Genomic DNA, 27,951 nt, shown 5'->3' with positions numbered 1-27,951 from the left:
ACGATACCCCCCTGACCATTTGTTTTGTGTGAACCTTTTGCTTTACTATTGAATGTCATTCTGTGACGCTTGTGCAGCTTCAGGGAGAAGCTCAAAAATATTTCAGCCACATAAAATTAAACCAGGGAGAGGTATTACTGTACATATAATATACTCAGTTTACAGTAACAACATGGATGAGACACAGTGAGTTGGTCAAAATAAAATCAAAACTATGTCATTCCCATTTGTTTGTGAAACAAAGCTTTTTACATGACACTGGGTGTGTCAGTGTCAGTGTACTGTAACCCATAAATTACTGCATATTTGGTCACTTTTACTGCTGGTGTTTTTATTCACAAGTTTGTCTGTGAGACTGTAGGAAAAGGCATGCCGTGCATCAGAGCTGACATGTTATAATATTTGAATGATTTTCTTTAAGAGCTGACTCAGTTGATGTGTCACTGCATTGAAGTATGGGCGTCTGGGGTAAAGGCACAGCGCCTCAGAGCTCTGCTCGCTCGTTCTGCACACTGCATGATGAACTTTGTGATGGAAATATATTTCTGCTAGAACATGCAGACCCCTGAGAGCTGTCTGTTTGTTGTGCGTTTTGGTCCCTCGGAGGCAACCAAATGTCAAAATCTCAGCCAACTTAAAAATACCCACATTAAATGGATATTAATTGGATTCATATTTTTTTTAGCATTTCACTATATTCACGTTTTACAAAGGCGTATTGTCAAATACATTTGAATCTAAACATTGTACACAGCCAGCTTTTATAACAGTAATGCATCTTATGTTTTCTCTTTTATCACTTAATGACGATCCTTTTGTCCACAGTATGGTCCCATCATGTTGAAGGAATCCAGAGGATGTTATAGCACAATGCTTTGCTCTGTGCTGAAGTTGTAGTGGAACTGCATGAGGAGGAAATATACGATATTAGTGAACACATATTGCTCCAGAGAACAAGTGCTTCAATGCACTTTGACACTCAAATCCGATTAGCAGACAATTATTTCGACTATTTTGAGTTAATAGCATGAGCATTTCATTCAGATGAAACACGACAGTAAGGAGTGTGCATATATACACATGTTTTTGTTCATTTCAACAGTACAATACTCAGAAGCGAGAACGGGAAGGGGGAAAAAAACGTTTTACTGCCCTCTTCTGGTGACATCACTCTACTATGTGTCTCCCAACATTTTACTGAGCCATGCTGTATTTCCACTACTGACAACCTAATAAAAATGTCACAAAAATAGGCCTATACAACACGAATGATCTCGATTCCTACAAATCTACCAATAAAACAGGCCTGAAAGTTGATGATACACTTGCCGGGGGAGTCATTCAAATGTATGTAATTGAATAGTAAAAGTAATACAATTGTAAGTGCATTTACATGTTCTGCCTTTATGTATACGTCAATGTCATTGTAGTCAATAAATGATAAATTTCAGACCAGTTAAGTAAAATTGGATATTTTCCTGCGGCACACTGGAATTTATCCCATGCCACAGCACAGTGGTTGAAAATCACTGCCCTTTAAAGGTCATGATATTAAGTACTATAGCTCTTTAGGTCAGAATTCTATACTTTATTGCCCAAATCTAAATGACTGATGAAAAAAAATGCACATAACACAAAACACACAAACTTCTATTTAATATGTAAAATATAAAAACAAAAATGTCAATCCAAAACATGCTGCAGGGTGTTTGAACGTGTCTCTGAAAAATGTGACGTTGCCCCAAACCGTTGTACTACTGTAACAAAACACAAGAGAGCGCTGTAAGATCACTAGACTAAACGCTCCAAGCCTAACAAAAGCAAACGCACACATTTTATCAATTGAATTGCAGGTTCTCCCTGTCTAAATACCTCCCATTTTGATTTTCATCCACTTGACTGATCCCCCAAAACCTGTCACATATCACAACTCGGTGAGTGGCGTCATTCAGGCCTCCACCGCGCGAGAATTCAGTTTCAACTGCTGGCACATCAAATAAATAATTCCAGTAGAAATGTATGTAGGCTATGTATGTATCCCATGTATTCAGATGTGGGTGAGTCTGTGTGGATGATGGATGGGGGAATGGGGTGTTATCGGGGCGAGCATGTATCAATGTCTGCCAGTTTTACACATGGGCTGACAGGACAGTGACACACTAGAACATGGGCGGCAGTCGCCCAGACGAGCCCAGCTTCATTTCCTGTTCCTGCTCCACTGCCAAAAATATGTGACATGTTGTCTTCATTAATTTCACCTCTATTTGGAGCGCACCCTCTCACACCACGCGCACACTGTCTACCTCAGTGCTTCTGCACTCTTCTTTGCTAGCACACATCGGAAGAAACTACACTTTCCCAAAGCAACGCTGAAAGGCCATCATGCATAGGTGCTAATGAAAATCCTGTCATGTGTGCACACACATTTCTGCATCTTCACACACTCCCTGCCTAAACTAAAATCATTAAGCCGGCCGCCACCGACATTTTTCAGTGGAGCATACTACATAAAGACGTCACTTTAAATTGTGTACTAATTAACACTTAAAAAGACACAAATTAGATATGCGTGGCTAAGAGCAATTATAATATCCGCAAGTTTTGCCAGTCAATTGGGAACCGAAAAGAATGCCTAATTGCTGGAACCAACATCATTTTAGACGTATAGCTCAAGTGATGCCAGTTAGGAAATGGACCTATCTACAGTTGCGGCTGCAGCATTCCAGAGTCAGAGAGCACATTACTCTCAAGCATCAATATTTTTAAAGGGGTTACAATCAGAGGCAATTAGAGGCAAAGTGCCACTTGTTTCAAAGGATGTCATACGTACAAGGAGTAACAACTTTTGGATGAGAAAAGAAGACAGTTGCAATGTTATTTTTTTTCCAATCAAATACCGTATAATCTTCTCAAAGGCCCAAGAACACGCCAACAGTCAAATGAGCCAACATCTCTGATGCCAGAAAACAAGTGCAGAGTTTATGTTGGTTGAAATGAAGCAAATGCACATTAATGTTTGATAATTATCACAACTACCTATTAGGGCATTACAAATATTAATTAATTTTATGGCGCATAATGGATTTAAGTAAAAAATTAAGAGTGAAACGGGTTTGGACTTTTAAGGCAATGATTCAAAGAAGTATTGTTTGGCCTTGTTGGAGGTCTGTGTTCCTCTGATGCTATTCTAGTTTCCTATGAAAAGCACAGCTTGTGTTATGTTTTGTAAAAAGTCTCGCTAATTATATTTCTCTTCTGCTTCTGTAAATATCATCCTGGGATAATAACAAGGGGAAGCTAGAAGTAAAAATAACACAATTGTGAGGGATGCTTCCACTTGCAAACTAATTATCAAGCTAAGCTGCGACTTCATCCTCATCAGCTAGGCCACGCCATTAATCTTGTGCTGTCGTCCACTTCACTAAATCCAGCGTGTTACACTATCTCACATTTACTTCATCAGCTCCAGTGCGGCTGTAATTAATGATTTCTCATGCCCTTCCCTTCCCCAGCTCAGCTCACCATGTGTCCGCCTGCTAATCACACCCGCTGAACAGAAAAGAAGGAGGCGAGGGAGCGACGAGTAGTGGAAGGAGAGGAGAAAACGGATAGGATGAGCAACCTGGTTGGGCTCACACGCTCACAGTGCGCATACATACGCACGCACACGCTTAATGCCTACTTTGACAGTGAGCTTCAATCAGATGACCGTATGACAGCATGGTGACTGTGATTTGGATAGTTTGTGACAGAAGACAGAGGCAGAGTGCAGAACAGACACCTGGTTTGATGAGGGAGTGTTTGCTCCGTATCACATCTCAAACCCAACAGCACCTGTTCTTTTACAGTGGTCTGTCACTTCCTGGCACTTCACATACCACAGCACCGTGCTAATGAGAGAGAAGGGAGTGGGGGGGCTCTCCCTCCATTTAAAGCACACCCATGTACTGCACTATACAACACACACAGGCTACAGTGTGGAGAGGAAATGGAGCATGTTCTCCACGCAAGCTCATGTTTTCCCGGAGCCCTGCAAGAAGATCAAAACCTCAAGAACCTACAACATTCCGAGGGAAGCTTGATTGAACTGTTTGGGAGAAGAATTAGGGAATAAAAGTCAAGGGCTTTGGAACAGTAGACAAAGCTTTTAAGAGGGAATGGCTGCCTAGCCAGGGCATGCTTTTATTCAATTGGGGCTTAGTGGAGCCAACAGGGTCTCGCTGTCTCAGACACTTAATTACAAGCCCAAGACTGTTTGCTTTGCATTCTGGGCCAGCGGCGGCAGCTGCAGCCGAGCGTTGCAGCCTCTACTCACTTCCTCCTCGATCTCTGCCAGGGATTTGATCGTAATGCCCATTAAATTGACTTGCTGCATCTGAAATCAAAAGCATGGAGAGGAGGGAGAAGAGAAGAGGGGGGGAACACAAGGAACATGGCGGTTAGGCTCATGGCTAAGTAAGCATGCTTAAAATCTTTAATCCTCTCCCTCTGTGTCAATACGAACCGGCTATGGTGACAACCGCCGCCAGCCAGCCAAATGGACTGCATTGAGCCAGCGCTGCCTGAGTGCATGCATTCATCACTCAGGGTAAGGGAAAGGAAAGCAGATGAAGCAGATGAAGGGATAAGAGAAGAAAGAAACAGGAAAGAGAGCGGTATGGATAAAAAGAATTGAAAAGACAGTGGTAGAACGGCGGGAGAGTAGAAATAAGAGAAAAATAAAAGATAATCTAGAAATTAGGAAAGTAGGAGGTTGCAGGAATGGAAATTGCAGTGGAGAGGGATGATGGGGAGAAGAGAAAGTGAGGGAATGAGTCAGAAAATCAGATGAAACAAATGTTTGCATTTGCGTGTATATGTCTGTATGAATTGAAAACAAATTTAATGTCATGTGAAGAATAAGTTCCGCCTGTGTCAATGTGACCGACATGGCAAGGGTTACACCAAATGAATGGATGGATTTTAAGTTAAGTTGTAATAAAATGGGTGGTTACAAAATAAAACTGTCACGACAGTAGTCTTCCTCTGGACTTCAAATTGTGCATTGGCTATAGCTATGGTTAAAGTGATTTTTACTAGAAAAATTTAACATGATTTTACCTCTTTTGATGTATCATAAAATCGCTGAGCGACCCCAAAGGGCACATCGTCCATGGCTGTAAAAAAGTAAATAAAAAAGTACTTTTAAAATGTGACTTTATAGACCAGAATTGACAATTTTTTTCCCTTTATTTTGAAAGTTTGAACAAAAGTACATGTGGCATAATGAAGCAACAAAGCTATCAACATCTCCAGGCCCCTCGACACCTCCCCTCCTACCCATCTATGGAGACAAGATGAAAGCCTTTTCTTATTCTTTGCTTCTCTCCTCCAACCCAGCCCTTCCCAACCCTCTTCCACTTTAATTACTCTTGATTATTCCTGATTTTGTCTTGTCAGAGAGATGTTCACCTCACAAACAAAGACACACTTACACCCGGCACAGAAAATTTGAAAGAAGAAAGACAAAACGCTGGATATGAAATTTGCATGAAAATAAGCCTCAGCGTTCAGCTCACAAAAAAAGGTAGATTGAAATGAGGACTTGCCAAAAGCACGGTGGTATAATTAGCATTTGACCAAACAAACGAGCTTCAACAGAGCTATAATTAAGCAGGCCTGTAATTAAGTGTATGCCCTTTATCATAATGATCGTGGTTAAAATGGTGTGATGGCTGCCAGTTGATTATTAATGGTGTAACCCAATACTGCCTGTATCCTGCACTGGAATCAAGGTGTCACCACTGTCAGGCTAGAGTGCAGGTCTTTGTTTATAAGAAAAACATTAGGGCACAAATTAACACGAGGTGACAAGAGATACAAAGCCTCTCGGTTCAGACTGAAGGAAAAACTGCAGCTGCTTGGCCTCATTAAAATGAATAAATGAATAAAATAAAAATAAGACAACTAAAAATCTAGAGCTACGACACTTGATGCAAAGTGCTTTGACAGGGGCCCCAAATATCAGCAGGCGAAGTGTCCAACTGGTGTTTTAAAGGCGCTCGGCACAGAAAAATTAATTTTCAAGTGTAAAGTGAAGCTGCTCCTGATTAAGGGTTTTGCGGTTCTTTATAGGAAATTCCAAAATGTTGCCTCCCTTTGGCAGGTTCGACTGGGGAAATTTCAATCCTTCTTGGAGCAAAATAAAAAACGGACAATTTAGGACTAGCAAAATAAAATATATTGAGAAAAAGCAAGAGCATTGGATAAAAATAGTGTACAAAAAGAAAAAAAGAAAATAAACAAAATAAAATAATATAAGAACATACCTCAAAAACTGAACCGTGACATAGCGGAGGTTTACTGTAATAGCTGTAGTCTGCTACGTAATGGTTTTAGCAACGTTTACTGAATATTTTCCAAGTCAAGTCAAATCTGTTCATATAGCCCTTCATCACAGAAACGTTTCAGAGGGCTTCAAATAATTTCATTTTTGGTTGTTTTGTCTTATTACAATATTTAAAGTATTTGGAACTATTGGCCAGTATTTTTTGTGTATGTCTAATAATATTTTGACAGAAAAAAATACCATTACTAATATCAGTATTGGTGTTGATGAAATTGCAAGAAAAAGTGTCGATATTGTATGGGATACAAAAAGTGTGTTATCACCAACCCCTTGTAGATATGATTACTTGTTTAAGTTAATAAAAAAAAAGATAAAAAAAACAGAGAAAACACATTCACTACTGCTGTCACTGAGAGAGGAGAGAGGGAGGGAATACATTTGAATCAATAGGCGGCCATGGAGTACTGAGATTGCAGCGGCTGATGGATCTGTGTGGCGTGGACAGATGGCTGCACGGCACTGAAGGCCAGGGACTTTCCTTATTACATTTAAACCGGGTCTCACTTTGTATTCCACCACCATCCATACTAGTAGGGCTATCTTACATCCAGATGAATGAAAAGCTGCTGAAGATGACTTGGTGTTAAGAAATGGATATCTGCGCCACGGCAGAATCCAACACAAAGGGCAAAAGTAATGTAAATACAATCTTCTGGCCAGGAACTCCATTATAAAGCATGTTGGAGCTGCTCAAAATGCTATGGTCCATTACCTTATGCGTGTCAAAGTATGGAGGGATTGGGTAGTTACTTGGCATGTGGAGTATGTGAGAGCAGTCAATAGGAAAATGTCACCTCAGATTTTTGGTGCGGTGACTGTGATGATGGTGATGATCATGGCAGTGAGCAGAGAGGTGGCGTTAAGTAAGGAGGACCCCATGGCTTGAGTGATTGTAGTGTAAAGAACGGAGTCAGCACAGGCCCCGTGTGGATCATTGCCTTATTAATGGCTCCGTCAGGTGCGATGAGCAATGGCTGCATTGTCATCTCCAATCCCTGGGCACAGATGAATGGCTGTTTCAGGGCGGGAAGGGCTCCCTCCAACGCCAGGTTGAGCACTAATCCCTCACCCCTCCGTTGTAGGATGCACTGTCGCCCAGGACTTTCGCAACGCACCATTGGCTTTCCAGGGCTCCGGTAGACACATATACGCACACACACTTTATAGTGTTGCACCCAGAGACTGACTGATGGGAAAATATGCGTGCTTGATTGAGCATGACCCATATTACCCCGACCACATCTTACGGGTAAAGCTCTAGGAATGTTGATGAACTTTTATTTTACACTTCACTAATCCAACACAACCGCATTGATCTCTGTCTCGTAGCGTTTCCAGGGGGATTCTGACTTGACCCTGAATTGGATGAAAAAGGATCTGTTTTTCGGGGGGTGTTGTGTTTTGTTCTCATGATCCAAGACCAGAATAAAAAAGATTCAAAATGTTACGTTAGGGGTTTCTTTTGTTCTGCGACCACCCTTAAAACTCAAAACATTTGTATCTCAAATAATCTTTCCCCATTGATATGTATAGAAAAGCCATTAATCAGTTCCAGCTCTTCAAAAAGCAACCCAGAAATTTGTAATGTGCGTTTTAGTCAGAAACCAAGACATTATATTATACTGGCTAAAGACATACAATCATGACATTAAATAGAATTAAAAATATTTCATCACATTTTCTCCTTCATTGTGCTGCTCCTTCTGGTGTGCACGCCTTGGCCACCTGGAGGACATATGGCTTTACCACGATGCTCTTAAATAGGAAATGTACATACAACATTGTCCTAGTTGTACCAAAGTACTGTGATATAGGCTGCATATAAGTATTGGGGAAAGTAAAAAAAAAAAAAACTTTCAATGTAATACAATGAGTGTCCTATGAAGTGTTAGTTTGACATGCGTGTTATATCAGGCAAATTTACAAGTAAAGCTGCTCAGAAAATTCTATATTTATTTTATTCAAACAATGTGACGCAGCCTGCTTTCCATGTGTAGCCTGGCTAGACAATGCACTGCCTCTCATGTCACTGTGACTCTCAAATTGAGGGGGATTCTTTATGCAGACCACAGAAATGCTATTCTAGTTGCAGAGTATACGGCTCTCTGTCACCTCTGCAGATAATGGTGAGTAGAAGCCAAGTAAGCTGGAAGAGGACCCCCCTATGCCCACTCACAGCCCTTAGCCGCATTCTGACATGAGAAATAGTGCCCAGGCCTGACAGCATCTCGGAGACATATTGTAGTTTATTTTGTCGCCCGGGCATGCCATCTGTGCCATTCCAATGGAGGGTGTGGGCTCAGGCTGCTGAGAGAGCGAGAGAGTGCCAGGCTGCGGGTCCCTCAGTAGCTCCGTAGCCACGGCAGGTCATTAGTCAAATTGCCTAATGAGAGAGAATACAAATGGCCTTCTACCCTGACAGGAGGAATTTTGGAGGTGTCAGAGCTCCTGACCCATGCTACGAGAACAGATGATAGCTAGTTGCTATTTTCAGATTCTTTTAATGACTCCATGGCTCAATCAAATCCATTATTTTTATTGTATCGCTCCACTGTTTTCCTCTTGTCGGAATAGAGGGGCAAGGAAAAGTCTCTAAAATGGGAACTCTATCTACTGAGTGAATTATTCATTTCATTTCATATTATTTATATGTCCACTGGGGCATCAGCTCACATATGAGAATGCATATGGTTACTGTCTAATTAATCAATTCCTTTCTTTTGTTTTTAAGTTTGTGGGGCTTTTCGGACATATTTTAAAGAATAGTAATCGACAAAAGCCTTTTGTCTATTACGATGCTTACACACAATGTTGCACTTTAAGGTTTAATAAAGAGAAAACTTTTGGGGCAATTATTGAACATTTTATTATTGTAATTATAATAAAATACCTCACTAAATATGCAGTCATCCACAGCACTTCAGTTACAAATTCAAAATGCTAAATTAGAAATCGATTTTCCACCTGAGAGGTGTAAGAAACTTGGTGTAGAATGGCCCACTTACCGCTCCATCTTAGACACACATTTCTAAAAATCGGGATGTAGGAAGGGAGCCAGGAGGCAGTCCCAGATGGACTCTGGCCCATCAATCTTCCAGAAAGTGGGCAGAGCCTATGGTGAGTTTCACGCTCAGAGGATGAGGTAAGTTTGGAAACTCGAAAACCGCAGCACTAATGGTGTTTGAATTTAAAAAGAGTGAAATACGTTAATTTTCATGGGACAAAAGTAGAACAAAACCCTTTCAATCATTTTTCAATCTGGATGATCTCTTGTCCCTGGCTCGCTGTTGTGAAACTAAACGGACTACCAGACTTTAATCAGCATCCAGCAACACTGTGTCTTGCAAGGCACCGCACCGATCCCCAGCTGTGGCCGCTGGTAAATGTGCAGCTGAATGTCTGTATAAATGGGCAACGCCTCTCTGGACAAGTGTTAAAGCTGGCAGAGGGCTGACACTAAATTGCATGTGCCGGATGGGACACAGCAGACGGCACAATTACACAAATCCCCTCTTAATTAGCACTTCTGCGGGCAAACTAACCAGTAATGATGCAAGGAATGTGTCGAGTTCCAGAAAGCCTAACAAGAAAGGCCTACCTTTGGTGAACACTCACTCATGTGGTTATGGTTCCCCTGAATGAGTGACTGATGTGTGAGTCCTTTTGATCAGTGCAGCTACTTGGGTTAGCCTGCTCTCCACAACCCTGAGCACTCAGTGAGCAACTTGCCCTCTGTACTGTGGAACAGCGGGACCCACATGCTTGTGGTTGGCGTTATTAAGTTCTCCATGCTCACAGTACCAGGCAATGTAAAGTGGCATCTCATGCAGTGAGTAATGAACGGTGCCAGAGTGGAAGCAGGAGGGATGACAGCCAAAGAGGCCTCCTTGGCAGCCACTAACCTGGGCACGCACCAATTTATCATCTCTCAACGCCAATCCACAAATGTAGTTGCGCCATTTGTCATTAATTATGCTAATAACAACAGGATTTTTCTCCAGGATAAAACGGCAACAATAATTATTAATATCGAAACACAATTGGGTTTACTTATTGCTCTGTTCATTGAAAATGTAAAACCGAGAACAGAAAACTCCGACAGTTATTGCCGTGCCTTTACGGTACGAATAAAATTGTAAACTTGTTTGAACTTCTTAACAGCAAACTTTTACACCTGCCGGAGAAGTTTTCAGCATAACTTCCGAGATTCTCAGTTGCCTTTTTTCCAGAGCGATTTCATCCCTATGTTCTCGTTGTGCTTCCAAAATCGCATCAATGTATTAGAAAATCATTCATTACAAACTTAACAAGTCAGCAGAGCCATTAAAAGATTTAATGGCATATTTGATCATAAATCTTCTTAAACTATATTTAATGACTGGACTTTGTGAAATATTTTTATCAAGTTCTAATTAGATGTGTGATAACAAACCCCGCTGTACATGAGGCAAATGAGGCAGCCATGACAGGCCCATCCATTGAGACTGTCCACGTCTGGACACCGGAACTAATGGAGCTCTGCTTCTATCTCAGGCATGGATAGAAAGCAATGAGGGATGAGCCTCGGGACTCCAGTAAGGTCTGCAAACCTTACAGGCATTTAAAAGTCCGTCATTTAACAGTTAAAGGGGACCAAAATGTTTGAACCGCTGGTCCCTTACTCATACATGAGCAACTTAAAAAAACAAAAAAACAATTAAGATTCAATACGTGATTGGTGCACAAATTCTTATTGGTAACATCAGATTAAAATCATTTGGGTTTTTTTGTCATTAAATGTAGTTAGCCAAAATGTTCATAATTTTCCAAGATTAAAATGGGGATCGATTAATTAAAAAAATTACTGAACTATGATTTTACAATTCACAATACATTTTAAACATTAAAAAACATTAATCAGACAAACACAGAGCAAAGTACTGTCTTTTATTTTTCTGACGACTGTCGTAAGGTACTTAGAAAATCACCAATATTATACCTCACAAAACAAGATGCTTAGAGATGACAATATGAAGAATAAATAAAGTTTTGTAATTTAGATGCTAAACTCCATTTTAACAAAAGCTTCGAACATGATTTTGACTATAGTGCGCGCAAATAATTATTAGATGCAAGTGCTATTGTCCTACAAAATGACTCTCTGCTTTGCCTTTTGCTGACCAGGAAAATTAAGAGGCAAAACTTGGATTTTAAGAGCGCTCTTTTCATGTCTTGATGTAAGCTCTGGCATTACTTCAAACATCAAGATTGATTTCATAGAAATCCTATTCCATCGAAACGAAAAGCGCAGCAGTAAATCTGCCCATACCTCCCCCATAACACTTCCATAAATGATTCATTCAGTTCAGTTTAACTGACGCAAAACAGAATGTCAGTGAGCTGTGGCTGCCCGAGTCGTGTTGCAAGTGGAGTACAATCCCGTGCAGAAAAAAAGGTGACAAAAGACAGAAGAGAATGACATTCACTAATAAGAGCTTTTCTGGCACGAGCTAGAGGTTGTATTTTATTTAATTCCTCAATTTAGATAACTGTGTTATTCTAAAATATTGGCCCGACAGTATATGCAATCTATCGCTGAGTGAGAGAAGGACTCAAATGATCGCCTCCCCCGCACAGCCTGGCTCGGACCCACACAGCAAAAATAAGATGGAACTTTTGTTTGAAACCTGATGAGAAACCTCTTAGTGAAAGAGCTACGCCAAAATAATCTTTTTTCTCCAAGTTAGTCAATCAAACAATGATGTAGTTTGGGGGGGAAAGAAAAGAAAGGAAGTAATTTTGCTTAATCAGTGAGCACCATCTGGAACAATTAACCAAATTCCACAAAACTCAGAGGATCAGTCATATTGACTTATTAAAGATCCAGAATTATACAAGTTATAAATCCTTGGAAAAACGAAGCCTACGCCTGCCTGTCATGACTATTTTAACTTCAAATACAGTGGAATATTTGATAAGGCTGAAAAGAGGAGATTAATATATGCAAATTATGTTGAGCATTTAAAAGCCCCCCCACCCAACCACCCCAACAACTGTCTTGCTTTTTTCCTGTCTCTTATTACAGGGCTTTATGTTTTATTCATACACCAACTTACCTGTCATTCCATAAGCTGTAATATTACGAGGGTATTATTAAACAGCATAGAGTGGAGCCTTAATTGGAAAGCGCCATTGCATTTTTCCAATTATTTGCTGCAAATTAAATGAAGATGCGCACACTTTAATAAGAATTCTAATATTGTTTCCTGAGACTCAGAAATCACTGACACGCTGTCAAGATATTTTGCAAACCCAAGTTAATTTTGAGCTTTCTATTTTTTCTCCTCCTCTTCCTCTGAAGGATGAATTGTCTTATGTCTGTTAATTGAACTTCCTCTAATGGATCGGGAAATAATTGCACTCCATATTACTCTAGATGAGGGCCAATGTCAGGATTTATTTTTGATTAATAAGACAGATATGCAAATTTATGACTTTCCATGAGATTCACTTTTTTTTTGTAAATGGGGTGGATGTTTGCTGAACACTGCAGCAGACTTACTTTCTCTACGTTATCTAAGTTTTATACACTTAATTTTGGTTGAATTTATTATTCTTTGACAGTTGGATTGTTTCGTTACATACAATTTTCCATCATAACAGACCTAATTGGGAAGGTAAGGATCAAAGTGATGTGAGCACAGGAAAGCATACAGTTGCTATGAAAAGTTGATAACTCCTCAAATTAACTTGATCTGTCAAGTGAAAGGGGGTAAAGAAGTGAATGCGAAGAGGTTTTAATATTCTGGTAATAAATGTCAAGGCACCTGCACATCACATCTGTACACAATGTGACTGCTGATGACACATTTCCCAGACATGTTACCTCTCCTCCCCTCAACTCGCTTTTCTTTCGTGTGTTGGGGTTTTTGTTTAGTTGGGAAGTGACGGAGGGTTTAATCAAGAAAGCAGGCAATTCATCAATCCTAAAGAAGGCGCCTGTACGAGGCTGACAGAGCGCACATGGTTTTAGAGCAACTCGAACCTGGCCAGCTGTCAGCCTGCACATACAGACTCCCACGCGCCTACACACACACACATACACGCACACACACGCACACACACACATAGAAGAGCTACCATCACACTAACAGTTAAGAATTAAATAGGTTGTTGTCTAGAAGGTCACACAAAGTCTGAAGGCAATCTCATTGTTAATGAAGCTAATTTCTTTTAGTCACATTTTGATGCTGTGAGACAAACAAAAGATGTGCTGCTTCTTTTTGTCCAAAGATAAATGACGGTTGTGGTGAAGCGTATGCACAGTTTGTGCTAGTTCTTCACTGTCATTCACATCCCTTTGAAACTTGCTCTATTTCTTCTCATTCTGAAGCCACACAATTTAGAGCTTATTCGTCTTAACTTGCATTCACATCATGACTTATTCCAATATTCATTTTATGATCAATTAAACTGGATTGTAGGTTTGCATTGTCACCTGGGATGGTGCATAGCTTCCCCATGAACCATGATGATCGAAATAATTTGGGTCAAAAATTGATGATTTATTTTGAATTTATGAAAATAAATATTTCTTGTTGCAATTTATATTTTATGAAAATATCCGAATGAGGTTTGGTAAAAGTAACAAAAGCTTGGGTGTGCCTGTGCTTGAATAGCAGGAGGAATCCTCACCACATGGTGTCTCTCTCCAGCTAGATAAAAACCTGCCTGCTTCATTCACCTCGTCTTCACACAATTTTCAGGCTGGAGCGCAGATTCCAGTCGGAGGTTCCTGTATCGCTTCGACTCTGCCTCTAAAATGTAATAGTCTCACCCTGGTTGAATTCCTAATGTCTCTTTGTTAAATATTGGAATGCAGGGTAAATAATATTTATGTAATGGATTTTTTTTTATATAATTATTTTTTTCAATTGAATCATTATTATTTTTTACATATGTTAAAGTTTCTTAGCTGCAGATCAACAATGTAAAAAAAGAAGACAGCCTTATCACGTAAATGCAGCGTTGTTTTTATGCCATTGGTGTTGCTGACTTAACAATAACGGGTTTCTGGTTTGGTTTATCTTAATAAATCCTAAATGACACAGCTACTGTACAAAGAAACTGGGAACGGGGGCAGGAGTGGGCTTATTGTTATAGTGGTACTCTCCATTACTCCACATTCAATTAATGCTACTACTACTGTAGTTGTGCATTAACCTGATGAAAATATTAGAAAGTTTGCACATGGCATTTGTGCAACATTTTAAATACTTTCACACAGTATATACGTATTGCACCATTCTTTTTTCACTTTATGCATTCGTAAATACTCTGATTTCCACAATGCCACAAAACTATTTCATTTGATTTGGTTATTTGGTTTCCTTTTTTTTTTTTTAATTGATTCTCTTGTTAGCTGCTGGTCTGAGTTTCCATATCTAAGTGTCTTTGTGGAGGGGACTACAGTGACAACAGAATGGTTTATGTAAGTTTGAGAGGCTTTACCTGTTATGGTGACGCTGCCACAGTTTTGGGGCTCATAGGTTGGCCTGCTGATGGTCCTCCTGCTGTCAGAGAGAAAAAAAGAATACCATGTCAGTCCACCAATATTATCCTTTGGTGAATGCCATAATAAAATATATTCCTATAGCCTTTATTGGTTTGTAGGTTTATATGGAGCAGAAATATTAAAGTGTCTCAGTCTAAAAGACAGACCCGAGCTGCAAAATCAAAGTTTGAGTCTAAACGGGGAAAATAAGGCAAAAGTTTAACCCGCATCAGTTGCCTGCGGGCTTGCACAGACCTTCAATAGGGCTTTAGAGCAGGATCTTGTTAAGTCTGGAGGAGCCACGGGATTCCATTATTCAAGGGAAGTCTGCTTTTACCGTTTCATGGCCTTGTATTACAGAAAACAGCACTGAATGCACTTTGTGGGCAGTTGAAGTTAACAAACCATATAAGATTGAAATCCTCATCAATCAAGCTATCACAAATTACACCCCCTGCTTCACCCCTACGGATCAATAAATCCACAGCTAGTGAGGAGGAGAAAAAAAACTGCTTCAAGAGAGCTGCAAAACATGACGTGCCTCCGAGGTAGGTAAAGAATACAGCAGCTATAAAACAAACAATCTCATAATGATGACGCAAAGTAGTCAGTTATATCATTAAAGTGGGAATTGCTATGATTAGAACGCACACACATTGGACGTGATGCAAGATCAGGCGAGCAAGATTCTGCAGAAGTCACTGTTGTGCTATAAAAATAGGGAGAATGTGGAGGCATATGATACAGAGTTGTTTGTTTGTTAATTTAAGTTATACATTCTATGTACATAAAACATATATGTTCTATTTGTGGATAGCAGTCTTATGCTAGTTGGGTGGGGTATCACATTTAAATTCTTCAGTTGAAAGGCGGAGCAGTACACAAATTGCTCCTCTGGAACACTTATCTTCACCAAAGAGAAAAATAAATAGAATAATTTCTATCAAGGGCAATAAAACAAGACTTTCGACTGCCTTTAAGTGGCATTCATGAGTTGAAACTCACAACTCAGATTTCTTTGCAATGAAGGGGTCAACCACCCCTCCACCACCACCACCACCTTCATTTACATTAGCATTTGGCCATGTTGAATGCAGAGCAATGGTGAATTTTTAAAAGGTTGGCATCAATCTTGTGGGGACAATTGCCATATTCGTTGCAGATGTCTTTACCGTGCAAAGGTTGATTCCGTTGCTGAAAGGAAAGCTGCACATCTGTCAAATCACACAGAAATTCAGCACACCGAAGAGGTGGTGGTGAAAGGTTTAAATGTTGTTTTTTTTTTTTTAGGAGTCGGTGTTTGATTTAGTCAGTCAATACCCAGTGACATCATGATAAACTAAAAAGAGAAGTGGGAAATGGGGGCAGTTAGCTTTACATTTGAAAATGAAGACATTACACTCGCCATGGAAAAATTCATGGGTTCACACGGAGATTTTTTAAAACAAATCTCGAGGGTTGCCTTTGCCATCTGCTTGCATCGTAAGGCCGTCTCAATCCAAATTGGAATATTCTAAATACAATTTTAGGTGCACTGGAGAGACCGACATATGGCAAATCAATTAGACAACTAATGGCCAAAACAAAAACATGGCAAGTGCATTTACTAATCAACAACAGAGTCGGGACTTGTATTATGGTAACCACTAGAGTTTTGACAACGATTAATCCTCATTTCAGTCAAAGAAAGCCATATTGACACATATTCTTAATTAATTAGAAAATTCAATTATAGTGTAGTTCCTCATCAAATTATAGTAAAACCGGGAACACAGCCTGGAAGATTTACCCAATTACAACACCGATCGGGAGACTTCTGCTCCCACGAAATATGTCCAAGAGAGAATCATTTTAGCGCTACCGCAGCTGTTAAGTCCACTTCAGTATTTTTGCAGTTGCCATTTAAATCTTTTGTACAATGTTCTTCATGCTGCTGTATTGTCAATGTCAGATAAATAAGGGAGGAGAAAAGAGTGGCCACAGAGGTGGTATAGTCGGCAGAAAGGCAAGATGATGAAGGAAGTGGCATCAGACACAAAGCAGAAAGCGCTTGTTTTGACACACATCCAGCCTCTCCTGTGAAAACATTTCCGCACCTTCCTCTATGACGTGACAGTGCTGCTTCATAGGTGCTGCTGTCTCAGCCGTCATTATCCTCCTTTAAGCTCAGTGTCAGAGGCTGCAAAGAGGCACTCTCAAAATCTGGTGGCTTAATCGTATGAGCGATCTTCACCAATCATTCAATCAATCATCCCTGGCACTGTTCAGAAACCATTGCATTGATCTGAGTCACTTCTCGCAACTTTTCAGAAAGTAACGAAGTAATGCCACAAATTAAATGGGAATGAATTTCAACAGCTTTGATACATTTCGGTCAAGAAACACAGACATGCAGTCGTGGTGTCGTTTTCTCTCAACGGTATGGTGTATTAGGTAGTCTTGACTAATCAGTATGCAACACAAGCTGATAGAATATCATGCTGAAATACTACAATGTGAGTGTCACAGGCAGAAGGCAGCCAGATCCAGATGTATTGAGATGCCAGTTCTGACATGGATGATTCTTAAAGTGTCATGTTTTGCTATGGAAAGAAAGGGGATATTCTGCCTTGACATTTATATCACACTCGAATTTGATTTAAAAGGTGTCTGTGTACACAGGGCTAAAATGAACATCCAAAAATGTAATCCAAGTGAAATAGAATCAATTGTAATATTAGGACAAGGCTACTTTATGCAATCAGTGACTGGCGGGGTCAGATAAAAGCCTTACCAATGACAGTTTTATCAGGAGAACAAGTGGAAATGTGATCATAAGAATGATGAGTGAAAGAGGATGGAGGGCACCTTTACTGGACACATTTCAAGGTTGCTTGCATAGTGCGGCCAGTGGCTGGTGCTTGTGATTTTCACACAAACTGCAAAATTTGTGGGAAGGAAAAAAATACAAGTGGTAGAGGATATTTCAAATGCTCATTGTTTTACCATCATACTTAAGGTGGATGATAGGGCAATATGAGAATCATTATTAGCCTAATAAAAAGGCACAAAAGGACTGGATTTCTTTTTCAGATCTCTGTTCAAACAATTCTTATTTAGGTATTTATTTTTTAGTAAAATGAGTAAAATTATTTATTTTATTATATCAATTTGTTTTCAGATTAGAGAGCCTATATCTACAAAATGTTCAGGGGAAACAAATATTTTTTTATTAACTTGATCCAAACTTTTAAAAAGTGCAACGTATCCAGATTATCAGGACTAGCGCTGCTCATGAAAAAAATGCCTTTTGAAATGTAGCCACAGTTGTGAATACATTACTCGCAATAAACAAATTGCTCCTGCATTTGTACAGCGGTAAGCTCAACAGCTTTGCATCCTAAACATTTTAGTGGCTCAATATGGTGTAACAGCCTGAGCCAATAAGAACTAACTGTTGCAGTTCATCCTTCATTTCACTTCAGCTTCCTGTACTAATTGGTGAGATATAAAATATCAGTAAAAAATGGAACAACCCAGCATTGATGCATATAAAGGCCTGGCGAAGCTTAACACCATTAAAACATAATTGATAGCTTGAGGCAGATTAACATTTGAGAGGAATGATCACAAGCCTACAAAATGATCCTGAAAATAAAAAATGATGGTTCACCATTTAGGGCGGCTCGGTGGCGCACTGGGTAGCACGTCCGCCTCACAGTTAGGAGGGTGCGGGTTCAATTCCACCTCCGGCCCTCCCTGTGCGGAGTTTGCATGTTCTCCCCGGGCCCGCGTGGGTTTTCTCCGGGCACTCCGGTTTCCTCCCACATCCCAAAAACATGCTTGGTAGGCCGATTGAAGACTCCAAATTGTCCCTAGGTGTGAGTGCGAGTGCAAATGGTTGTTTGTCTCTGTGTGCCCTGCGATTGGCTGGCAACCGGTTCAGGGTGTCCCCCGCCTACTGCCCGATGACGGCTGGGATAGGCTCCAGCACGCCCGCGACCCCCGTGGGGACTAAGCGGTTCGGAAAATGGATGGATGGATGGGTTCACCATTTAAAAGGTTTTGTGCTCATTGTTGAGAGCCCTAATTGAAGAGGCACTATGAAATTTTGTAAGCAGGCAGTAAACCTGTTGCTGAATATAAATAAAGTCAAGAATACTTTATGGAACAATGCTGTCGAGTTACACTGTCTTCGACAAGCAATGACTCGAGTAGTAGTTGTGAATAAATCTCTGTCAGTACTCATAATCTGTGATTTTCAAATGACTGCAAACATATTTGTAATTGCATGTTAGGATGTTTTCTCTACATGCTATTGCACATATGCCTGATAAATAGTCAAAGGAGTTTGGCGACAGTCCTGTTCTCATGTGTCAGTGAATTATGGATGGAATTACTCACAAAAGAAAACTGAGCGTGCAGAATGAATTTGAATGTTAATCCAAAAGCGGCAGCCTCTGATCTCAGCAGGCATCGGAGGGGGTGTGAGTTGCTTGAAGGGGCAATTCATCCCAACCTCTGATCCTCACCAATTTGAAAGTGGGCTTCAAAAGAGCAGAGAATGACAAGGTAAGCGTTGTAAAGGCACACAGACGCCTGCTCAGTGGCTCTGAATTTGTGGCCTTTTATTCACTTTACTTATTTCTTCTCATTTAAATATATGGCCATGTGAACAGTCTCTGACACTGTGAAGCTTTTATGTGGCTTTTACTCAGCTCGGCAAATGATAGCAAAGCAAAAAGCCTCATGCTCTGGCAAACATACCAGAATTATCTGCCAAGCTCACTGTGACAGGGTCTCAGCTGTTTATTTAAAATTTGCAGTGGAAATCCCCAGGTCTTCATTGCGATAAATAATTGAGCTTATCTGCCTTGGAGCTCACTGTGAAGCCTGAGGCAGAGGATGCTCCAGCAGCATGAGCAGAGAGCCGACACGCACACTCCAGCATGCCAAAGATCTTGGCGTGCTCCTCCCTTCCTCTGCAGCTGTTGCTCCTTCTTCAGGCTACTTCTCCTGCTGTTTGTGTGCACAACACTGCTGTTGCCCAAGTCAGAAAGTGGCCGGTTTCTCTGCCTTCTGGGAACTCCACAACTAGTAGGTGCTTAGCCCTCAATCAAGGCATGTTGCCCTTCATCAAGTGGACTCTCACTAATATTGTGTTCAGCTACTACCTTTCTTTGGAACTGTTCAAGTGCACCGCAGAATATATGACAAAATGATGACAAATAAAACAACAATGACCATGAAATAATAATTCAACAAGAAGGCAAAAAATCACACGGACACTAATTGCACAAAATATTACCTCTCAGTGTCAGAAGGGGCACCATTATTAACTTTGCTGGATCTCTGTTGAGATGACTGCAGATGAGGAACCTCTCCCATTCGATACCATAAGCCCATGTTATTGATCTCACTGCAAAATAATGGAGACATTATACGCAGAGCAAATACTCAAATCTTGTTACAGATGTAGCATCATTACATCATCCGATGTCGGGTTGTTATCATTGTGACGGTGAGCTGAAATCTCAAACTTGGCCATTGCCACCCCTGTAAATTTACTAGCCAACCCACAATCACTGGCCAGAGTACAGTAGGCATTTCCTTACACCTTTCTGATCGTTTTCTACTGGCCAGTTTACTCCAACAGTAATGACAGCGATGTGGTGGAACTGGTGGGAATTTCTAGGAATATGTATAGGACCATGGTCAAACTTGCATAAAATACGTCATGATTTTCCAACTCAATTTCATCTCCTGCACACAATGCATGCAGAAGCATAGGCAGCTCAAGTAGTGATGAACAACCAAGAGTTTACAGTTAAAATTCATTTCAAGATAGCTTCAGCCAAAACAGGAGATTATACATGATCATTCTACAGTAATAATAACTAATAATTCTAATTACTTAATTAATAATAATTGCACAATTAATGAATTCAGTAATAATAATTAATAACTCTAATTACTGCATAAAAATAAAGTAAATCTACTCCTTGCACACAACTTCATTTTCACGCTAGTCATGACGCTTTCCGCTGCATGCCATTTTATTTTTGCACAATTGTTTTTTACCGATTTGCATTGGTCAGCAACGTACCCCATGCTGGTGTAGTGGACAAGATGCTGTTTGGATTTGGCAATGATCTGGAAGTCAAATACAGCCGTATCCGCAGCTGCACGTGGGCTCATTTTCACACAAAGTCTCCTCTTCTTCATGGCAGGCTCCTCTGATCAGGGAGACAAAGTATCAGGCAGAAATTGTTATCATATAGGTTAACCCCAAAACAACTCAAGATAGTTCCCTTCTCCTCAAACTCCTTTCGAACTAAATAGTTTGACTCACTTTTGGCCTGTAGTTGTTGAGAGACATTGGCTTCAATCAAATTAAAAACTTCACATTGGCACATAATCCATGTGAACACAATTAAACAAAACGCTACTATCATCATTTATATTATTTCAGAGCTAAGAAGCAACAGAATACTCTTCCACGACAGGTATTTAAACTGATTTCGTCTGAAAAGAAACGCATAGGTTATCCCACATGTACAGTACATTAAACATAGATCCACACAAAGTAATTAAATATTAAATTACACCATAGACAAACAGAACTTAATGTCTTTTCTTCTTTCTCACAAAAAATGCCATCCTTCTGTATATTGCTTCTGTGCTCGTCTCATTTATTTCCCCAGCAACACCGTGAGTGCAGCATAAATGGAACGATAATAAAAATAATAAACAAGCTGTCCTTGCTCCACTCACCAAAATATTATTACATTTCCAAGGCATGGATGGTGAAGGGGAAATACATAGCACTCAAAAAGCACTAAAGCATTGGGGAATGCATTTCATTAATATTAGATAACCCCCATGCACTCGTCCTCTTCCCAAATAAATACATAAATAAATAAGGCCCTCATAAAGAAAAGCACAGCTCCAGCTTAGATAAACAATGACTCGTGATTCTCTTGTGTTGTACCTCTGGGGCAAAATGTTTATTTTATTCCCACAGTCTACCATAAACTAAGGTAACCTGCACCCATAAAACATTCACAATCTCAAGCAAAGCGACCCCCTCCATTTGAGCTGGTCAGAGAGTAAGAAGGGGGAACTAGGCTGGGGTCTGTATTGTCTATTTTCTTACTTGTGTCCAATGTTTCTTGTATTGCGATGAAGCCCTCTGGCAATGCGTCCTTAATGTCGATCAACTTTACACCCACAACAACATCAGGGCCCTGTAAGAGACGGAATCAGAAGTCAGTGATGCAAAAGTCAGCCTTCATAATGATGCAGGGCCAGGAATTGAAAAGGATGGTTCATTTTGGGGAGAAAATGTCAGCGTCAACGGTATCCTTTTTCCCCCTGAATTTTTGTTTGTGTTTTATTTATGTTTTAGCCATTAGCTGTGCAATATATGGGTCGAGAAGAGAAAGTGGATGCTGGTCTGAGAGCATTCGGGCACTGTGTCATCTGACATTTTCAAGCATGACTCTTCCATGACTCCTTAACATTTTCATTTTGGGGCATAATAAATTGCAATAATACACCACTGCAGAAGACAGTAGGCTGAACCAAGCGTGACTTGATGGCTGGATTCCTCTGCTGTAGTTGCCTGACAGTCATTGCCATTAGAGATATTTTTATTCATAGTTTTTACACTGACTTAAGGAGGAATATGGATGAACGTTATTACTATGCATGGGAGCCTTTTTTGTATTTGCCTCTTTTGCTGAGGATTTTTTCTTCCCATCAGGACGTGACAAACGGGGTTTGTCTAGTTTCAACCAGAGTATGATAAATCACAAACTATTTACTTCCCACCCATATAATTCAAGGGATAATTTTACAGAATCTGTTTTTGTCATAGACAATTATAGTGGGGGCTCCTCTGACTGGCAGACAAAATAGCCTTGGTTGATAGCTCTGTCGTGTTTTATTTGCGTCAAAGTCTTTAAAACAACACGGACACACATTTTAAGATAATAAAACAGGAACAAGGGCAGGGCTATTTGTATGCTATACACTAGCCAGTAGTCCAGATTGAACTTGGGCATGAGGCAGCTGCTGCCACGTTGTCTGGATGTTAGAGGACATTCTGCAAATAAAAGAATCCTGTCAAAACAGTAAATATGTAGAGTTTGTAGAAAATGTTTCATACTATACAAATCCCATGGGCACTAAACTTGTCCAACCTACCAAATATACGTATGATTTTTGGTTGTGATTAGCAAAAACATTAATTCCTGTTCAGTAATCATATCATTATTTTCTTTACAGATACACTTTTGAACGAATAATGATGAATAGTTAACGAGCTGTACTTTAGCTCATTGTTATGTCCTCAATAAGAAAACAAGGCCAAGGGGACCAATGACACAAAACAAAATTGCAATGCGGTACTGTACATTTTGAATATGCATGCTAATAAATGATATGGAATAAAATCAAACCAGCATTGGCGTCTTTAAAATAAAGCATGTTAAAACATTCTGGCTATACAACTCTCCTAAAGTAACAGACAGACTAACAAAATTCTGATTGCACGAAGAAAGTGATACTTTACATTTCACCACTTACAGGTTTTCTGGTGAAACAGAGGTAGCGAGTGACCTTGGATTTGAATAAGCCGTCCTTCCACAGGTCGGCATCTGAGCCATCTGTTGTTTGTGCTACCTACATTGGAAAAAAAAAAAACAAGGAGAGAGAAAAAAAATCAGGAGGTGGGATAAAGTTAATGTATGTATGCCATGAGCATGTTGCTATTGTCTCTGCCTTGCATACTGTCCTTAATTAATGCTTGCCTGCACGAGGGCTCCATCTCATTAGAGCCCTGCATGGGTAAAGGAGTCTTAGCCTCCAAAAAGCTGGCTAAAAATATCATCCCTTGGGAGTAGGCTGATTAAAGATGCCCTGACAACAATCCGCTCTAATAAGGAAACCATACTTCTGTGTGCTTCCATAGCAAAATAAGGATTATATATGTATATTTTTTAAAATGTAGTAACCCCTTAGTGAGGTACAGGTAAGATAAGAAAACAGCACCTTCAGATTTGCCTGCTCTAAACCTTTTTGTGGATGCATCCTAGTATTTAATGAGACAAATATTCTAACAGTAAACTGCTGAGGATAGAATGCAGTTTTACGAGTGTGCAGAAATGAGGCTACACCCCAATAAAGGAGCATCTTGTCCTTGTATAATAGGCTCATTCATAGTTATAAAAGATTGACGCATGCAGTAAGAATAATAGATTGCATCATATTGACAGCGTTTGGGCGCCACAAGTCAAGCTCAAGGTCCTAAACGACATCGCCGTGTGTTGTGCAGAATAAAATATAACCCGCAGACTCCTCTATCGTTGAAGCAAATATGCTTGGTTGAGGCGTCATGTTCCATTGGCTACAATGTGAGAATCACCTAAATAACTGCCAGGGTTATTTTTTAAAGGGATCCTTTACAAAGAAGAGTCAATCTAATGAGGTTCATTCAAATGAAGAAGTCATAGATCTCTGCACCCACCCACACGCATTACCCCCCTTGACAATAATGATGAATGACCCCGGTGACTGGGTGGGGGAATCGTGGCACAGGGAGATTCATGCAAAACCACCGCAGAGAAGATGGGATGAGAGGGGGGTGACTTGATGCAGGGAGTAGAAATAGTGAGGTGAGAAAGACAGAGCGAACATTAGATGAGCAGCGAGCTCTTTCCTGGCTGGGCGTCACCAACAGCACTTCAACTAAAAGTCCCAGAAGGAGCCTATACATCACAGACCCTTCCTCTTTTTTACAAGACAAGCCGTCTTGGCCACTTTTTCCAGGTCAGTAGTCACAGCATTCTGTCAGCATAACCAAAGGTCTAGTTTTGTGAAACCCAAAGTCAAGTTGAAGAGTAATGAGGGCACGGTCCTCTTAGGAGGCACCTCAGGCATCATCCTGCCAACAGGCGGGGGCAGCTCGAGAACGACACAGCTTGAATGTGAAAGGCCAACTGCTTAGCCATGGCAGAAACAATGCGGAGTGGTTCTCCAACACTTTCTTATAGCTGCTCTTTGTACCTACAAAGTGCTCAGTCAATAAAATATTATTTGTGATGTCAAAGGTGTCACTGAAGTCTCTTGATTTTGAAAAGCAATGACTGTTTCAACTGCAAAATCCCTAAATTTCAAGAACACAGAGACATGGAAACATGCTGAATTTTTTAATGAACGATCCCGGGAGACTGACACAAACAGCATTGAGACGCACAGCTAGACATAAAAGTGCACTTAGTATCACACTTCTCTTTCTCAGTAATGTATGTCGTTACGCGGGGGTCATCCAGTAGTCAGACTCAGACGCCACAGTTGAATAAATTGGTGACCCACTTGTGTTGCTAAAACTCTGGTTAAATGGTAAGCTCATTGGTATGCAATGTTAAACAAATGGTTTCATTTCATTTATTTGAATTCATATTATTGTGTGTTTTATACAAAATATGTGTTTTATGAATACATCTAAAAATAAAGCTAATAGAAAATAAATTTCACCCAATTTTAATGCTTAACTGGGATATATGATGTTGATCTTTTATGTATTAGGAGAACTCGTGACATCGGTTCGTCGTATCAATATCAGTATCGGTGACTACTCAAGAGTTGGGAACTCGTACTGGTATCGGTCTGAAAAATAAGTGGTATCGAAGATGCCTATGTAAAATGATTGCCATTATGCAGTTGCCACCAGAAGTTTAAAGAAGAAATTGCAGCTCATTTTTTCAAAAGCTGCAATTACAGTTGTACAGTAATGTTTATGGAGGCCTTTTGTCTGAAATGTCCTGAAATGTGCGATTGAATATATTGATATAGAAAACGAATGGATATCATACAAGGACAATTCATAGAGAGGATTAAACCGAGTGTATGTTGCGCTGATGCTCTTGAGAAGAGATGAAATAGGATATACTGATTCTTAAAACTATTTATCATAGTTGCATATTCTTCATTAAATACTGACATGAAGTTTGTCTTTCTTAGCTCTGATGTCCCGGCAAATGCAAAATCAATGTTTACGCCTCTTGAAATAAATGCAAATTTTAGTAATGAGTTCATGAGAGTAACAAGTCAAATACTTGCGAATTTGAAATGCACCCCTATCCCCTTTGGAACCCTTGCAGAGAGTCAAAGTACGACTGAGTGTGCGAACGGTCTTTGATGTTGGGTGGCTGCTCATACTTGAGCAAAGCTGCGGATCCCAGCGGAACAGTGTTTGATCTTGGCTTGTGCTCTCTTGTGTTGGAGCGATCTGCTGAAGTTCAGAGATGAGAACACACGGCGCACCAAAGAATCAGAGAGCAAAAGAGTTAATCAGCTCTTTGATTTTCTGCATAAAGAGTAAACTGGTAACAGTGGTACGCAGTGGGGTTTTCAAAAGGAGGCATGCATGGAGAGCTAAAAGAATATGCACAAATCATACAATATAAGAAAAAAACATGTAAAATCCATAGATAAGCTGCACTGGACTTTACGCTTATTAAGCTTGTGCAAAAAGTAGCGGTTTATAGTCCGGAAAATACGGTAAATGTTATTTCCCCCTGGATTTTATGTCTTCATCAATTGCTTTCAGCATTGTACATTGGAAGAAAACCACTTGGGTAAGGTGGGGTTCTGCTCATAAAGCAAGGTCAATTAAAATATGCTTGGATTAGTTTGCGAACTTTACTTGACCAGAGGTCAGTTACTTACAACAAAGTAGTCATCTGGAACCTTGCTGTGTGAAGAAAGGACTCCGACTGCAGTGATAGGGTCTGTTGGCATCTGGTCATTTGCCATGATAATGTTCTGATAGAAATAGGAGGAAATTAGACACTATCTATATTTTCTCTTCACATATAGAGACTTGGGATTAGATATTTGCTTAATACAAAAACATTGGCACAACAAAAGCACAAGTAGACTGACAGTTGCACAAATTGAGGTTTGCATCATTAAGCTTCATTAGGCCGTGAATGGACAATGCTCCTCCTGGCTGAAAGGTCCAGAAAGCCACAATATCGACTTCTCAATGAGGCTTATTGGGATGTAAAAGAAAAAGCATCCTTCTAACAGAGGATCAAACGACAACTTAGACCAAAACAGCGTTTTGAGACTACCCAATTACTTCAACAAGTCACAAATTAGACCGAGCAATCACATATTTTCAAGGAAGTCCCATCAATTGCTATCTATCCCTGTCTAAGGGAATTTTGGCCTAATGGGTATGCAAGCCTTTTACAGGGTAAGTGGCTTTGCAAAGGTTTCTGATGCAACTTTATTCAATTAGGTTTAAAGCATTGTTGTACTAACTGACAAAGTTAGTGCATTCAATCTTGATGTTTACAAAATCTATCCCAATTACCTTGATCAAATTAAATGATTCACTCCAGAAACAGCTGTCCCCTAACAAATGTTAGATTGCTGCCGTTATTCAAATGAAACAGGTTGGCGAATTGACTAATTGAAAGACAGATCTCTTTGTAACATGAATTTGAGTCTGAGACTCAGAACCTTGACTCCTTGGAAGATGTGCTTCTGAAGGGCTAACCGAGCTTCCCAGAAGAGAAACATATTGGCAATAGCGTGAAATTAATTTGAAACAAACTTGTAAGTCATTGTACAGTGAGACAAAGTATGTGCAACTAAAAATATTGACTGACTGACATTGTAACTGATTGGACGATTGCTGCAATGGATTGTTGGTTAACTGTGAGGCGAAATGGAGGCAAAATGTAATGCATTTAAACTGCCCTTTCAAGGCTCTGTCTAACCAGACCAGTTGAAGCCAAAAAGAAGACATTGTATTGATGTTACACTTTCCGAAATGATTTAAGCTGCTGTTCTTGAAGATTTCATTTCATTTTATTCTACATATATAATTCTATGTGGAATATTCAGATACAGTACTTATATAAAGTCGCTCTTACTGTATGAAGTGTTGAAGTTCAGTAAAAGGGCTGTTAAAATATACTCCGGAATTGGGTTCTTCGTCCCCTCAGTGCTGTCTTTTTGGACTTTGTGCCTTCAA

The 27,951-nt window shown here is 40.0% G+C and overlaps 1 protein-coding gene across 5 annotated transcripts; it reads right to left on the bottom strand.

Annotated features, from left to right (window-relative positions):
* On the bottom strand, positions 1–27,951 carry mvb12bb (multivesicular body subunit 12Bb). 5 transcript variants are annotated; one of them, XM_037259361.1, is made up of 12 exons: positions 27,851–27,926; positions 27,588–27,630; positions 26,634–26,729; positions 23,490–23,585; positions 22,057–22,147; positions 21,007–21,136; positions 20,209–20,319; positions 16,094–16,135; positions 14,879–14,940; positions 5,101–5,156; positions 4,316–4,375; positions 1–902 (listed from the first exon to the last, which is right to left on the bottom strand). In XM_037259361.1, the coding sequence occupies exons 3-12, from the start codon at positions 26,718–26,720 to the stop codon at positions 861–863; spliced, it is 777 nt and encodes a 258-aa protein (XP_037115256.1). In that variant the 5' UTR covers positions 26,721–26,729; positions 27,588–27,630; positions 27,851–27,926; the 3' UTR covers positions 1–860. The 5 variants fall into 5 exon arrangements, with proteins under 5 accessions (XP_037115256.1, XP_037115255.1, XP_037115257.1 ...); XM_037259360.1 differs by lacking the exon at positions 27,588–27,630 and having other exon boundaries at positions 27,851–27,951; XM_037259362.1 differs by lacking the exon at positions 27,588–27,630 and having other exon boundaries at positions 5,101–5,160; positions 14,886–14,940; positions 27,851–27,951.

The sequence above is a fragment of the Syngnathus acus genome, chromosome 9 (genome assembly GCF_901709675.1).
Source record: "Syngnathus acus chromosome 9, fSynAcu1.2, whole genome shotgun sequence".
NCBI classification, from domain to species: domain Eukaryota; kingdom Metazoa; phylum Chordata; class Actinopteri; order Syngnathiformes; family Syngnathidae; genus Syngnathus; species Syngnathus acus.
The sequence above is the reverse complement of the archived record's forward strand: the minus strand, read 5'-3'. Positions and strand labels throughout refer to the sequence as shown.

Coding starts and splice junctions, on each gene's coding strand:
- mvb12bb (XM_037259360.1), bottom strand. CDS start 26,720: ATGGCAAATGACCAGATGCCAACAGACCCTATCACTGCAGTCGGAGTC. Junction 21,137..22,056: donor ACAAGAAACATTGGACACAA/GTAAGAAAATAG, acceptor CTCCCTGATCAG/AGGAGCCTGCCATGAAGAAG. Junction 14,941..16,093: donor ACGGAATCAACCTTTGCACG/GTAAAGACATCT, acceptor TCTCTCTGACAG/CAGGAGGACCATCAGCAGGC.